At 37.1% G+C, this 13,996-nt stretch overlaps 2 protein-coding genes across 2 annotated transcripts; both read left to right on the forward strand.

The window, feature by feature from the left end:
• Window positions 1-5,104: 5,104 nt before the first annotated feature.
• LOC308392263 (GTPase IMAP family member 7-like) lies at window positions 5,105-6,020 on the forward strand (the record flags this gene model as incomplete). The annotated part of the gene is made up of 2 exons (XM_080875231.1): window positions 5,105-5,132; window positions 5,206-6,020. The coding sequence occupies 2 exons, from the start codon at window positions 5,105-5,107 to the stop codon at window positions 5,946-5,948; spliced, it is 771 nt and encodes a 256-aa protein (XP_080731357.1). The 3' UTR covers window positions 5,949-6,020.
• A 6,290-nt stretch (window positions 6,021-12,310) lies between these two features.
• LOC308392297 (GTPase IMAP family member 7-like) lies at window positions 12,311-13,453 on the forward strand. The gene is made up of 2 exons (XM_080875270.1): window positions 12,311-12,422; window positions 12,577-13,453. The coding sequence occupies exons 1-2, from the start codon at window positions 12,395-12,397 to the stop codon at window positions 13,293-13,295; spliced, it is 747 nt and encodes a 248-aa protein (XP_080731396.1). The 5' UTR covers window positions 12,311-12,394; the 3' UTR covers window positions 13,296-13,453.
• Window positions 13,454-13,996: the final 543 nt, after the last annotated feature.

The following is a 13,996-nucleotide window of genomic DNA, read 5'->3' on the forward strand; positions in this document are numbered from 1 at the left end:
TCAAGTTTCTTGAGGACGTTTCACCTCTCATCCTTCTTCAGTTCTGAAGTTCAAATAGATTAAACTGGGAGAATACCTAGCAAGTAATTAACTTAACTGATATCAGGTAACATGTAATATGATTAGTTATAAGGGATGTCTTAGGGCAGAGGCTCCAGTCTGTCAAATAGTGCTTGTAAAGATTGTGGATACTTCAAAAACAATGCTCCTCAACATCAAATTGGAAAGGCTTTGCAAGTCTCACTCTCATGCAGTACATAATATAATCAAAAGATTTAGAGAAACTGGATTTCTCTAAGGGACAAGGCCAGAGACTATTGAATGCCTGTGGTCTTCGGGCCCTAAAACAACACTACATCACATCATTTCTTTGCAAGCTCCTTTGACTACATCACTCATCGGCATGTGTGTCACTGACATTACTAAATGGGCCCAGGAATGCTTCCAGAAACCACTGTCAGTTAACAAAATCCGCCGTGCCATCTACACATGCCAACTTAAGCTCTATCACGCAAAAAGGAAGCCATATTCAAACATAGTCCGGAAGCATTGCATGTCCTGTGGGTCCAGAGTCATTTGAAATGGACTGTTTCAAAGTTTGCTTTGGTTAGACGAGTCCATTTGACATGCTTGTTGGTAATCACCAGCATGTCCTCTGGGCTAAAGAGGAGGGAGACCTTCCAGTATGTTATTAGCACTGAGTTCAAAAGTCAGCAACTCTGATGTTGTGGGGGTGCATAAGTTCATATGATATGAGCAGGTTGGATGTATTGGAAGGAACTAGGAATGCAAAAAGATACATAGGTTTTAGAGCAACATATGCTCCCCTCGAGATGACATCTATTTCAGAGAAAGCCTTGTGTATTTTAGCAGGACAAATGCAATGCAATGCAAAAGTGCATACTGCAGCTATTACAACACCATGGCTTCGTCGGAGAAGAGTCCGAGTGTGGAATTGGCCTGCCAACAGTTCAGACCTTTCAACTCTAGACAACATTTGCCGCATCACTAAATGAAAAATAAAGATGACCAGAAACTCTTTAGCAGCTGAAACCTACACTACGAGTCAAAGGTGTTAGAACAACCCAATTTCTTTTTTTTTAATTGAAAATTATGCAGTTTAATGTCTCATTGCACTCTGAAATGAAATAATAGTACAAATAAACAATTGGAGTTGTGAAAAAAGAAATCATGGAATCAATTTATAAACAAAATGTATTCTAAACCTTTCACTTATCAAAGTCGCCACCTGTGGCACCCTGGATCCAGACCATCACACTTCCTCTTCCATGTTTGACAGTTGATGCCATACAATGTGGAACCATCCTTTCTCCTACTCAAATGCTTACAAAGATCCTGTGTGATGAACCGAAGATTTCAAATTTTTATTCATCAGTCCATATTACCTTGTTGCAGTCCTCAGTGGTCCAATGGTGGTGTTTCATTGCCCAGGCAAGCCTCTTTGTCTTATTCTGATGTCTTAGCAATGGCTTTCTTGCTGCAGCTCGTCCTGTCAAACCTGCAGCTCTTCTCTTCATAGTTCAAACTGAGACTTGGTTACTATGACCACACAACTTCAACTGTGCTTTAAGTTGTTGTCCTGTGAGCTGCCTATCTCACAAGCTGTTAACTCTCAGAAACTTGTCTTCTAATTGAGTTGTGGCTTTGGGTCTGCCAGACCTCTTCCTGTCAGAGTTTGCCCTACTTTCTGTGAGCCTTTTGATGGTGAAGAGGAAACTGTACTCACTGACACCTTGACTGTATTTGCAATTTTTCTGTAGGAAAGACCTACATTTTCAAATGTTATGATGGTCTGTCTCTCTTCCACTGTTATTGCCATTTTGTGCTCACTGAAAAAGGCCTTTTTGTATAATTCTGAAATGTACATTATTTTTCAGTTTTGGGTAACCTTGAACGACTTGAATTGCAATAAATTAATAACTGCAATAACTGGAAAAATTGGGGTGTTCTAAAACGTTTGACCAGTAGTGTATATCAGACAAAAATGGGACCCAACACCAAAACTCATAACCTCGATGCCCAGACGTCTTCAAACTTTTGAAAAGAAGAGAAGATGCTACACCATGGTAATAATGCCCCTGTCCCAACTGTGGCAAGTATCAAATTTGAAATTAGCAAATTTTGTGCATAAAATTGTAAAACTAAACAGTTTGAACATTTATTATGTTACTTATGTTCTGTTACACAACTTCCCAGCTTTTCTGGAATTTAGGTTATAGTTTATGGTGAAAAACTAAAACTGTTACCCAAAGTAAAGAACAAACTGTCAGTCTCACTTCCTATTACTTTGAGGTTAAATATATTGTGGTTTTCTGAAGCATACCTTTGTCTTGTACATGTGCTTTTTCTGCCGGTGTGGTAGGCTGCTCTGAGCTGGGTGTATTCTGATTAGTTGCTCCTGAGGAAAAATGAATAATGCTTACTTTTGTCATAGTACAACAATATGTTCAGAAACCTCAGTGTACCCTCAGTGTATTCTTTTGCAGAATGTTTGATAGTTAATTATAAATATGAGAAGGTTTTGTTGTCATGAACAGTAGATAATAAACTAGAGATCACTAGCTGGACTTAAATGGTTCACATAGGACAATTTGTAGGATCTTCAATACTTTAAAAATCTAAACTACACAGCCATCCATCATCCATGCACCCATTCTCTTCCGCTTATCCTTGTCAGGGTTGTGGAGGAGCTGGGGCCTATCCTGGATACCATAGGGTGAGAGGCGGGGACACCCTGGACAGGTCGCCAGCCTGACTCTGGGCTAACATAGAGAGACAACCATTTGCACTCACATTCACTAAAAATATAAATATGAAAAGGTTTTGTCATTGGGAGTTGTAGATGACGCAACAGATATAGCTTATGCTGAAAAAATGCGGCAGGTGAGGCAGTCTGCTCTGAGCTGGTGTATTTTGATGAGTTGCTCCAGAGGAAAAGTGGGTAATATGTGGAAAAGTGGATAAAATTATATCACAGTACAACAATATGTTGAGGGCCTCAGCTGACTTGGTATTAATAAGCAGACATATTTGGCAATGTTAGCTAAACATACACATAATGTTTGTAATAAAAATAAATATGAAAAAAATGAAACTTTGATATTGTGGTCTACAATACAATAGAAGTGTCGTACAAGAACGCATATAATTAAAACGGCTCTGAAAATGTCTTATGCAGAGTGAGCACTGGTTCTTAAAAAGCCACAAAAATAGCACTAAACTGTCTTTAACTCAGTTCCCGATCTCACATCTTGCCTTTCATACCTTTGTCCTGTCCAGGTGCCTCTGCTGGTGGGGCAGTCTGCTCTGAGATGGATGTGCTTTGATTCCTGGCTTCTGAGGAAAAATTCATAATGCATAATTTTTAAAGCATCACATTATGAAACATATTTAAATAATGTTTTGAAATCTAACCAAATACTTTTTTTTCTAATTCACTCTGAAAAAAATCTATTTTATTAACTTTCATTATACCGGTATACCTGTTGCAAAAATAAGAAAATTAGTACTATGACTGTTTTCAATAGTCAGTAATAGAATGGATTGATTACTTTGTGAGTGTACTTTCACTTTATAATTTAATAAAAACAAGTCAGTTTTATAACATATATTGAATTTACAAACTCACCTTTGCTCCCAGGATTATAAGGTAGAACCTTTGTGTTTCTGGAAGAGTAATTGTGACCATTGTATTTACAAAGCAAATGACAAAACATAAAAAATATATTTGCGTATAATCACACTTCACCATGTCATTTCAGAGCATGTAGTGTGGACTAATAAAACACCTAATCCTTGACCAGAACCATTTTAATGTTAAATGAAAAGAACAAAATTTAAATGCAATGCAGAAAATCTGCCTGAAGTGTCATAGTATTGTGTCATTATATTATGTAAGCTGGAAACACCACCAAACCTCAGCAGTGCAAGAAATGGATGAGACTTGTTTAACATAACCTAAAGTATGTTTTATATTTTATTATTTTAACATTATGGCATTTCAACTAAATAAAAATGATTTCGTGACTTCTTCCACCTTTGATGGATACCCTCATTAGAGGAAACAGAAGCTAACTGTTAATACAATTAGACTTGTTATTCAAATGCAGTATATTACAGATAGGAAGAAAATGAAGTTTTTACCTTGTGTGTTTCAGATCATTTTTCCGCTGTTCCACAACATCCTTACTGCAGCTTTTGTAGTCAAACCGGAATGACTTGCGGCATAAACACCATTTTTCATCTACAATTTCCATCTGGATATAGAACATTTGTTTCACATTCTCCAGTAAACCACGGCTCTTTTGGTTTTCTAAGATTATAACTAAACTTTGTGTGACATTGGCTCCAAAGATATCTTGAAGTTTAAGTATTTGAGCCCGAACATTATCTTCTTGGTCGTTTTCTGCATCGATTGCCAGTATGAACAGATCAGGCCCAGGATCAGAAAGTGCCATGAAATCAATAATCAGCTTGTCGTGTTGATGACATTTTTCAAAAAAATCAGGAGTGCTGATGATTCTGTACAAGTCATTCTCTCTCTCAACAAAGTTGTTCACATTTGTCATTGCAGGGTTGGTTCCTTTGAGAATTATATTATCAATCTTTCTCACAAAATCAGCTTTCTCTCCAAACAGAGCGATGGTAAATTTGTCAGGACATTCTGTAGGAAAACAGAACAAATAAGTTACTCTTAAAACACTGCAAAAATGCAGGAACGGTTAAATCTGTTTGTGTTTTATGTTATTTTCAAATAAACACGTGATACTTGGTCCCAATACGGGTATCTCAAGGTCAGAAATTCATTATCACATTATTACACCAGCAAATGATTCATAAATGTGATGAACTTTGACAAGAAGTAATAAACTAAATAACTGTCACTTACGAGAAGGCTCAGGAGAATTCATCTTGGCAAATATTTAATGAAGAGTGCTGTGGGTTTCAGCAGCGTCTCTCAACTTGCTTTGAAATAGGTCAGACTCATGCTGATATAGGCTGAGAATTAGCTCCACCCTCTGGGCGGAGTGCACACTAAAACTGTGGAGTGCTGCTTCAATTTCATTCTCCAAACACACTAGAGATGGGCAACAGCGACTCAATCCCTAAAGGTGTAAAAGATGCTTTAAATGAGATTTTCAACTAAATTTGGGTTTCTAACTAAACATTTTTTTCTTTCTGCAGGTGATCCTCTGAGGATAGTGATCATTGGGAAAACTGGTGTTGGGAAAAGTGCTGCTGCCAACACGATTGTGGGAAAAGAGCTTTTTGAGTCTGAAGTGAGTTCAGAGTCGGTGACGGCGACCTGTGCAAGAGAACGAGTTAAACACTGCAAGAGAGTGATCCATGTGGTCGATACCCCTGGCTTTCTGGATACATCTAAACGTGCAGATGACATAAAGAAAGAAATTGCAAAATCCATTCAGATGAGCTCTCCAGGCCCTCATGTTTTCCTGCTGGTCCTTCAGATTGGCCGGTTTACCAAAGAAGAAAACAACTGTGTGCAAGCCCTGGAGGAACTCTTTGGACCTGAGGCATCAAACTACATGATGATTCTGTTTACTCATGGTGATGACCTGACTCACGAGAAAACAACCATACATCAGTATTTGACAAGAAACAGCCATCCTAAACTCAAAGAGTTGCTGAATCGATGTGGTAATAGATACCATGTTTTCAACAACATGAATAAGAAGAGAACTCAGGTGGTTGAGCTGATCAAGAAGATTGATGACATGGTGGCAGCAAATGGAGGATCACACTACACTGATGAAATGTTTGAGAAGGCACAGACGATTCTGCAGCAAGAAGATAAAGACACACCTGAAAAGCTTTTAAAGAACGCTCCCTTCATGTTGGAACTGCAGCGAAAAGTCCTCCTGTTTCAGAAAGTGTTGGCTAATGCAAAGGGCTGGGCTGATGACTAGGACCATGCTAGCTATTCTTGTGAGTTGATAATATGTCTGTAAGGTGAACAAACAGCTCTTAATTCCCATCTTTAGTAATCACAGTGGCTTTTTTTGCACAGCAAAATTGAATAAGCTGTGAGATTTAAGGTGACATGCTGTCTTATGCCTTTTATTCTCTGTATAATAGTGTTTGCACATCTGGCATATTTTCTTTCCTCTTGATGTCATTGTTGTTCCACATCATTGCATTTTGTTTTTTTCTTAAATTTTACACACTGTCCCAAAATTTATTTTGAATTAGGGTTGAAAGTAAAATGTCAGTTAAATTGCAAAAGGCCTCCTGTCTTACTTTTTTACCTACACACACAAACAAATGTGGCCAATAAACAAGAGATGAAACTATGAAATCAGTATGCTTTAAGAATGGGGAGTTTTGTTTCTGAAATTGTACAAGCCGGTATAGGAAAATCTCAATTTAATTTTATTTCCAAAACAAAAGCCTCCAGTTATTTTAAAGAAACTAACAGGATGCTCTGAAATATCTCAGATACCTGCCATTTATGCCAGGTCTGGTGAGGCACATGGCATGGCAGGAGGAGATTGAGGGCCCAAATGCAGGCACACGGAGATGAGGGTGGATGATAACAAAAAACAAGCTTTTATTGCCAGCTGTACAAAACCTACAAACAGGAGGAACTGAGGAAACTAACTAAAACCTGGGCAGGGAAAATAAGCATAAACACATAACCTGAGGATAGAGACCCGAAGCAAGGGACAAGGTACCAGGAAACGCAGGGAAAGCTGATGGAGGAAACACAGGGGCAACACGGAGGAAGGCACACAAACGGTCCGATGAGGAACAGGGAGAAGCACACATTATAAATACACACAGAGGGACGCGAGGACGGAGCAAACAGGAGCAATACTCAAAACACTGAACACAGGACACGAGACTATCAAAGTCAAACATCAAATACATGAACATAGAGACAAGGATGACAAGAGCCACAGAAACACCTAAACACTAGAAATCATAACCAATAACCAGAACTTACCTAATGCGATGAATATTAAATAATCAGTATCAAAAACTTTTTTTTTTTAGCCAAGGTCTTTAAATGTAACTTTTTAGCATCAAGCAATAAACAGTTTCCTATTCTCCAGAAATGTAATTGGATTGATCACAACATGATTACTAACTAGAATAAACTATTGCTATTAAGAGAACTGTGCTACCTTTGGAGTTCCACAGAGTTTTGTGGGACTGGATATGTTCCTCGGTAAACATAATTTCCATGGGACTATTTTAGGAAACTCTGTATACACTTCAGTAGCTATTCAGATGAAAGCAAATTATATTTATCTACATAGAAAAATCACAAATGAGCAGAGTTTTGCATTTGGACCCCAAAACTATATTTTTAGCCATTTAGCCATCCAGATTAAAGCAATATTTTAGTCTGGATGGCATTAGCTTGGATTCCAGTAAAACGGAGAGGAATCTCAGCCGTCATAGGGTCAATAGCACAGGAAGTGCTGACTATGTTTTATGAAATAAACCCTTTACGTCCTGGGTTATTTCATTTTTCTTTCAGGAGGAATTTCCCCAAATCCGATCAGTAACAACTATTATTCAATCCGGTAAACGAGCAAACCTTACATCTCCCTTTGCTTTCTAGTGTGTGATTTCTGAGTGTGATTTTAAAAACAGATTTTAAAGGATTTGAAAATTGTGATTCTGTTTAATTGTTTATGTAAATAACAGAGTAAATAACAGAGTAAATAACATAATAATAATAATAATAATAATAATAATAACAACAACAACAAAAGTTATAAAGTTTTTATTTGTGACTTTACCAAATTCAATGCAACAAAACTGAAGTAGCATAAATCTATGTCCATTTTAGTCCTCGTAATGGAGGTTTCCAGTAGTAGTAGTTGTACATGAATTTTCAATTTACCTCTATCTGGGAATCTCAAAAACCCCCCAAAACAATTCACTCTCTCAACACACCCTCTCACTATTACAACAAAGTAAGGTCCAAGAGAAAAACATGATGGTTAATACGGTGGTTTTATATGTACCGATCTGTTATCTGGAACTTAGTTTGCTACATGTTTGTAGTAACCTAGTAAGAACTGAATCTCACTTCTAACCCTCAGAAAAACTCAGGATTACCTCACTAATCCCCAATATTGCTTCATCATGCAGACTTGATGAGGCTAAGTGTGGCTGTGTTTTTTTTCTAACAACTTCTGAAGTAACAAACTCATTATTCAGAATGTTCAGTCTTTCATCTTTCTTTTCAAACTTCTGAAAACTGCAAGAAGAAGCTAAAACAGGACGAGACATGAAGTGACCGTTTAAAATCAGTTAATTTACACGAGGACAGCAAGTCCAGGCAACTCACAGGCCTGTTCCCTGTGGTAGATTAAGTTGTCTCATTGGAAGGTTGGAGCTCCAATCCCTGGCTGCTACAGTCTGCATGCTCAATATCCTTGGGCAAGATATTGAACCCCAAGTGGCTCTCTGATGCTTCCATGGGTGTGTGAATGTTAGATAGAAAACACTTAGAAAAAGCACGTAGAAAAAGCATAAAAATGGGCTTGTATGAAATGATGTGAATGAGGCAAGTTGTATAAAGTGCCTTGAGTGCTCAGGTAGAGCAGAAAAACGTTATATAAGAACCAGTCCAATTAGATAAAAGTAGATCCAAAAGTAGATCCAAAATAGTGTTTCAGCTGCAGAAGTCTGTTGTTACAGTTTAACTTTTTTTTACAGTTAGATGGAAACCACTAAGACTTTGATCTCTGAATAAAAAAACAAAACTGTTCTCAGTTGATTGATTGTTCACCAGGGTGCTTAGTCTTACTGCAATAAATTAAATATGGCACTATGATAAAATTACCTGACTACCACTTTTTTATGAGACTTTATGAGACTTCTTGCTTATCTTTATTACTGTCAAAGAGAGAAGTAAAGGTAATCAGTACAAGAGTATGACAACAACAGAGCGTGTCATGTTTTTATATTCAAGTCAGAGTCTCTTTGGCATCTATCCACATGGAGGTAAAAGTTAACGGGAAATATTACCAGAACTCATTGCAAAAATGTTTTTTACTAGTACTTTTTAGAAGAAACATGCCTTATGAAAACAAACTCAAAACCAAATGTAAAATATGTACCAATGGGCTTTTTAAAGAAAAAAAAAATTGTAAGACAAATTAATATCTACTTCATTTCCATTTCTAGTCCTTTAACATCTAATGACTTTTAATGTTTAATGTTTCCTTATCACCATTTTGCTTTTTGGAACCCACTGCCTGTTGTCTCAGTACTTATCGTATAGAGACAATGGCCAACGTTTCACTTTGGCTTAAAAATCTGATCCAGTTGTTTAAAAATCTGATCTCTTGCCAGATGATGGCATGTGTAATAATGACGAAAGTCTGAAAGAAGGAGGAAACTCTTGTAACATACATAAGCATACTATTCATAAGGCACTATGGTGCAAACCATAAGCATATGACTTAGTTTTTTACTGATTCATAAATATCAAAACCCATCTTTTTTCCTTTAAATCCTGCTCTTATGCTCTTCTCTAACTCCTTTCTGACTCTTTCAGGATTGTTAAGAGTTTTGAACAATGAACGATGTCTGGAATGGACTAAAACTCAGGCCTCATGGCAGACAGTTGATGGCAGACAGTTGATGGCAGACAGTTGGTGTTGCAGCAAGTACTCTAGTCTGAGCTCTGTGGACCAACAGCTGATGTCGTTCCATCATGATGTCTGTTATGGTTTTATGGTTTTATTCCTTAGTCTCATGAATGCAAAAAAGCAGCCATAAGATGGTGGTATGAGAAGATTGGTCAGAATTTAAGTTGCTATCAGCTATAAAATGCTTCCAATTTATTGAATAACAATTAACAGGTAAAAATCAGAAGAAGACTGAAAATTCCAAAGGAAAATAAACTGAAAAACAAGTAAGTGGATAATTTTGATTTAAAAAAATGGATGCTTTAACCATAATATTAATAAAAAGCCTAAAACCGATGAGCTTGCATGTAGCTGGACGTCTCTATATGGAGTATGTAATAAAGGTTTATCACTTTTATTCCTGTAAAATCAAAAGTCTCTTTGGTTTCCATCCAGCTACAGATAAAAACCAGGAAACAGAACTTACAGTAAAGCATTTTGATAAAGTCAACTTCCTTCTGAAAAAACATTTCATTGGAAGAGAAACTCAGAAGCAACTAAGTTTAGCTCAAAAAGAGCTTATTTTATATTATATGTGTGATTGTCACTTAACTGTGGAATGAGATTGGAACGGAACCTGTTACATCTGTACCAGCATAAAAGGCAGATATGAGTAAGATACGGCAAACAATTAGCTGATGAAAAATATCCTTGATAATTGGTATTACTATTGAAGTTGCACTGATGTTCATTTGAAAACATTTTTTGTTTTTGACATGCTACTGATGATCTGAATCTTGTGTTCAGTTGCTTGTACAGTGTGACAGTCTTATTTTTTGTGATTGTTACAATGCTATAATCTAAATACCAGTGGCAAATTTAAACTCAATATGAGCTATACAAACATTTCCCTCACAAAAATTGCCACTGTACATACACTTTTCCTGCATTTTCCAGTTGTTTGCTTAAAGCAAATCTAAAGGAGGGATTTGGAAATGCCCCTATTTTTACTATTGCCCCCAGCAGCCATATTAGACAAAGTGTGCTTCTTCCACGATGCTGTGATGTTTTCCTTCAAATATTCCTACAAACAAATAAGTCTGAATCTTTAGTCTTTAAATATAAAGTTTTAAATGAGCTGGACTAGATATGTTACGTATTTTTAAATGTGTGGTGAACTGCTGTAAAACAGCCTGTTTCAGTTTAAGAGTTGTTTTCAACAGATTGCATGCTCAAAAAGAATATGTTTTGTCTCACTCCCATTTCTTCCCAACCTTGTTTTGATTTTTTTGATTGATTTTGATTTTGATTTTTTGTTGATTTTTTGTTGTTGCCATTTTTCAAGTGATCTTAAACTTTTGATTGGGACTGTATGCTGGCTTATATTTTGATCAGATTTAGGTGATTGTCCAACTGTATTACCATCAGTAACCCCATATAAATCATGGTTCTGTGTTTAACAAGTACAACAATATTGTTGTTGTAATCATCATACACATATTTAACATTATGTGTATGATGAATTGACAACACAGTTTTTATCTTTCTGCATTCCTTCAGACACACACAAAACTGGGTTGAAGGTTGAAGCTAGCTCATGTGCACAAACACACCACCACAAAACTCAGACATTAGAACAATCATTTCTACTGCTCAAAATACATTTCTCATTCATATATTGATCAAACTTATATTTTGATTAGTCTTTGATTAAGAATTAAAATGCTTTATTATTAGGAACTAGAGAAAAGCTCTGTTTTAGCACTTTGATCATATTTAGTCACATAAGGCTGGATATCAAGACCTTTTAACCTCTCTTAGCTGTGCAGAGATAGCGAGGGGGGACTTCAATCTTTTTCTACCCCAGGTCTCAAGACAGTTATTATAATTGTCGTTGTCCCAGATTTTAATGACATTTCCTCTTGTGGTATTAATAAAGGTATCTTATCTTATCTTTAAGGCCTATTAGGAGTGTCCATAAGAGGGTCTTGGCTTTGGAGTTGATGTCACACCGCAGTGCATTGTGGGATCGCGCCGCCATGTTAGAAGGCCACGAATCAAAACAAACACACTTGGAAGCTGGACTGCCAGAACCATGCTTAAAATCAGCACAAAAGACAAAGGGCTGTATCGCGACCGATTGCGCCCAGATGCCAAGAGATGGTACTTGGAAAAAATAGCGTGCATCGGTAATGTGGACTCGTATGAAAAAAGGCAGTGGAGTGGAAACCCAGACGACCTACCGCCATTGTCCTATCCCGATATCTTCGCGTACCTTGTCTGTGGAGTCAGCGCATACACGGCGAATCTTGTTTTGAAAAACCAAAAGTTGTATCCAAGATGGCCGACTTCTAAATGGCCACCATGGTCACCACCCATCTTGAGGAGTTTGCCCCCTCACATACTAATGTGCCACAAACAGGACTTTAATATCACCAACCATTCCCATGTTATTATGGTGTATCCATATAAATGGCCCACCCTGTAGATTTATAGATATGTAAATGTGCGTATATGTAAAACTTTCATGGATTAAATATGATGAACTTTGCCAAGTAGTAATAAAATTATATAACAGTCACGCGAAGGCTCAGCAGAACTGTTTAATGATGAACCCTACAGGCTTCCCCCTCTGAACTAGCTTTCAAATAGCTCATGCTGATAAAGGCCGAGAGATTAGATCCACCCTGTGGGCAGACTGCTATAATCTTCTTCACACTAAGAGGAATCCTGCTTCCTTTCATTCTCCAAACAGAGAAGAGATGGGCAACAGCGAGTCATTCTCTGAAGGTGAAGCTGAAACTTTAATTTAGACCTCCAGCTAAAATTTAGATTGCTAACCAAATGAAATGACGCAGAATGTATGAAATGATACAACTATTGTAATTTGCTGTTAAAATATTTTCAACCTATCATGAGTATAACAGAGTTTTTATTTCTACAGGTGATCCTCTGAGGATTGTGATGATTGGGAAAACTGGTGTTGGGAAGAGTGCTGTTGGTAACACCATTATTGGCAAAGAGGTTTTTCAGTCTTTAGTGAGTTCAGAGTCAGTGACCGAGACTTGTGAAATAGAACGAGTTAGAGATTGCAAAAGAAAGATCCAAGTGGTCGATACCCCCGGCATTCTGGATACGTCTAAAAATACAGACATCATAAATAAAGAGATTGCAAAATGCATTCACATGACCACTCCTGGGCCTCACGTCTTCCTGCTGGTTCTTCAGATTGGCAGGTTTACCCAAGAAGAAAACAACTCTGTGCGAGCTCTGGAGAAACTCTTTGGACCTGAGGCAACAAACTACACGATCATCCTGTTCACTCACGGTGACAAGCTAACTAAAGAGAAGACAACCATACAAGAGTATTTGAGAACTGGCCAACCTAAACTCAGACAGTTGTTGGCTAGGTGTGGTGAAAGATATCATGTCTTCGATAACAAAGATAAAAACAGAATTCAGGTGGCTCATCTGATCAAGAAGATCGATCACATGGTGGGAAAAAATGGAGGATGTCACTACACAGATAAAATGTTTGAGAAAGCGCAGGAGCAATTAAAAACATCAGGACAGCTTTTAAATGAGGCCTTCATGGCAGAGCTGCGGCAAAAAGTCATCCTGTTTCAGCAAATATTGGCTAATCCAGAGGGCTGGACTAGCTAGGACTACACTTGCCAGTCTTCTGAGTCAATAATGGATCCTTAATCTGATGTAAACGGCCATTAGTTTCCAATTTTGTAATCACAGTAGCTTAAAAAACTGCTTAATGTTTTTAGTTGATATGCTGTCTTATGTCTATTATTATGTGTATAATAGTGTTGTCTGAGAACAAATGTATAAATAATTTAAGTCTGTATGTCTGGTATGTAACCTACATTACATTTATTTTTATGTTCACTAGTAAATATTTTGAGCAGTATATACAAATTCAAGATCTGCTGTAATTAAATAAAACATGAATTGAAAAAAAAGTTTTTTTTCACCTTTTTTGTTTCACTATGAACCATAAAAGTTGATACATCAATCGCGATTTGGTCAAAATTCAGTGACTAATTGAAAACGATCTATTTACTATTTTGGTATCATATCATAATTTGAGGAAGAGGTCAGAGCATCGATCTGAGTTTTACTTATATTGTACCAAATTGCGGCACTACTTGCCTCAGAATACTTCATACTGTTAGGTAAAGAGTTTACATTGTTAGAGACATCAACAAATAGTCCCGTAGGAGTAAGAACTAAGTGAATGTGGGCAGGGAAAGCTTCTTTTTAACAAAATCTCTGGAATCTCCAGAGAAAGAGAAAATTTAGGGAGAAGGAAAACAAGGACAAAGTATAGATGATGGGAGAGAGGAGACAAAATT

This window comes from Rhamphochromis sp. 'chilingali' (genome assembly GCF_963969265.1).
Source record: "Rhamphochromis sp. 'chilingali' genome assembly, chromosome: 2".
NCBI classification, from domain to species: Eukaryota; Metazoa; Chordata; class Actinopteri; order Cichliformes; family Cichlidae; genus Rhamphochromis; species Rhamphochromis sp. 'chilingali'.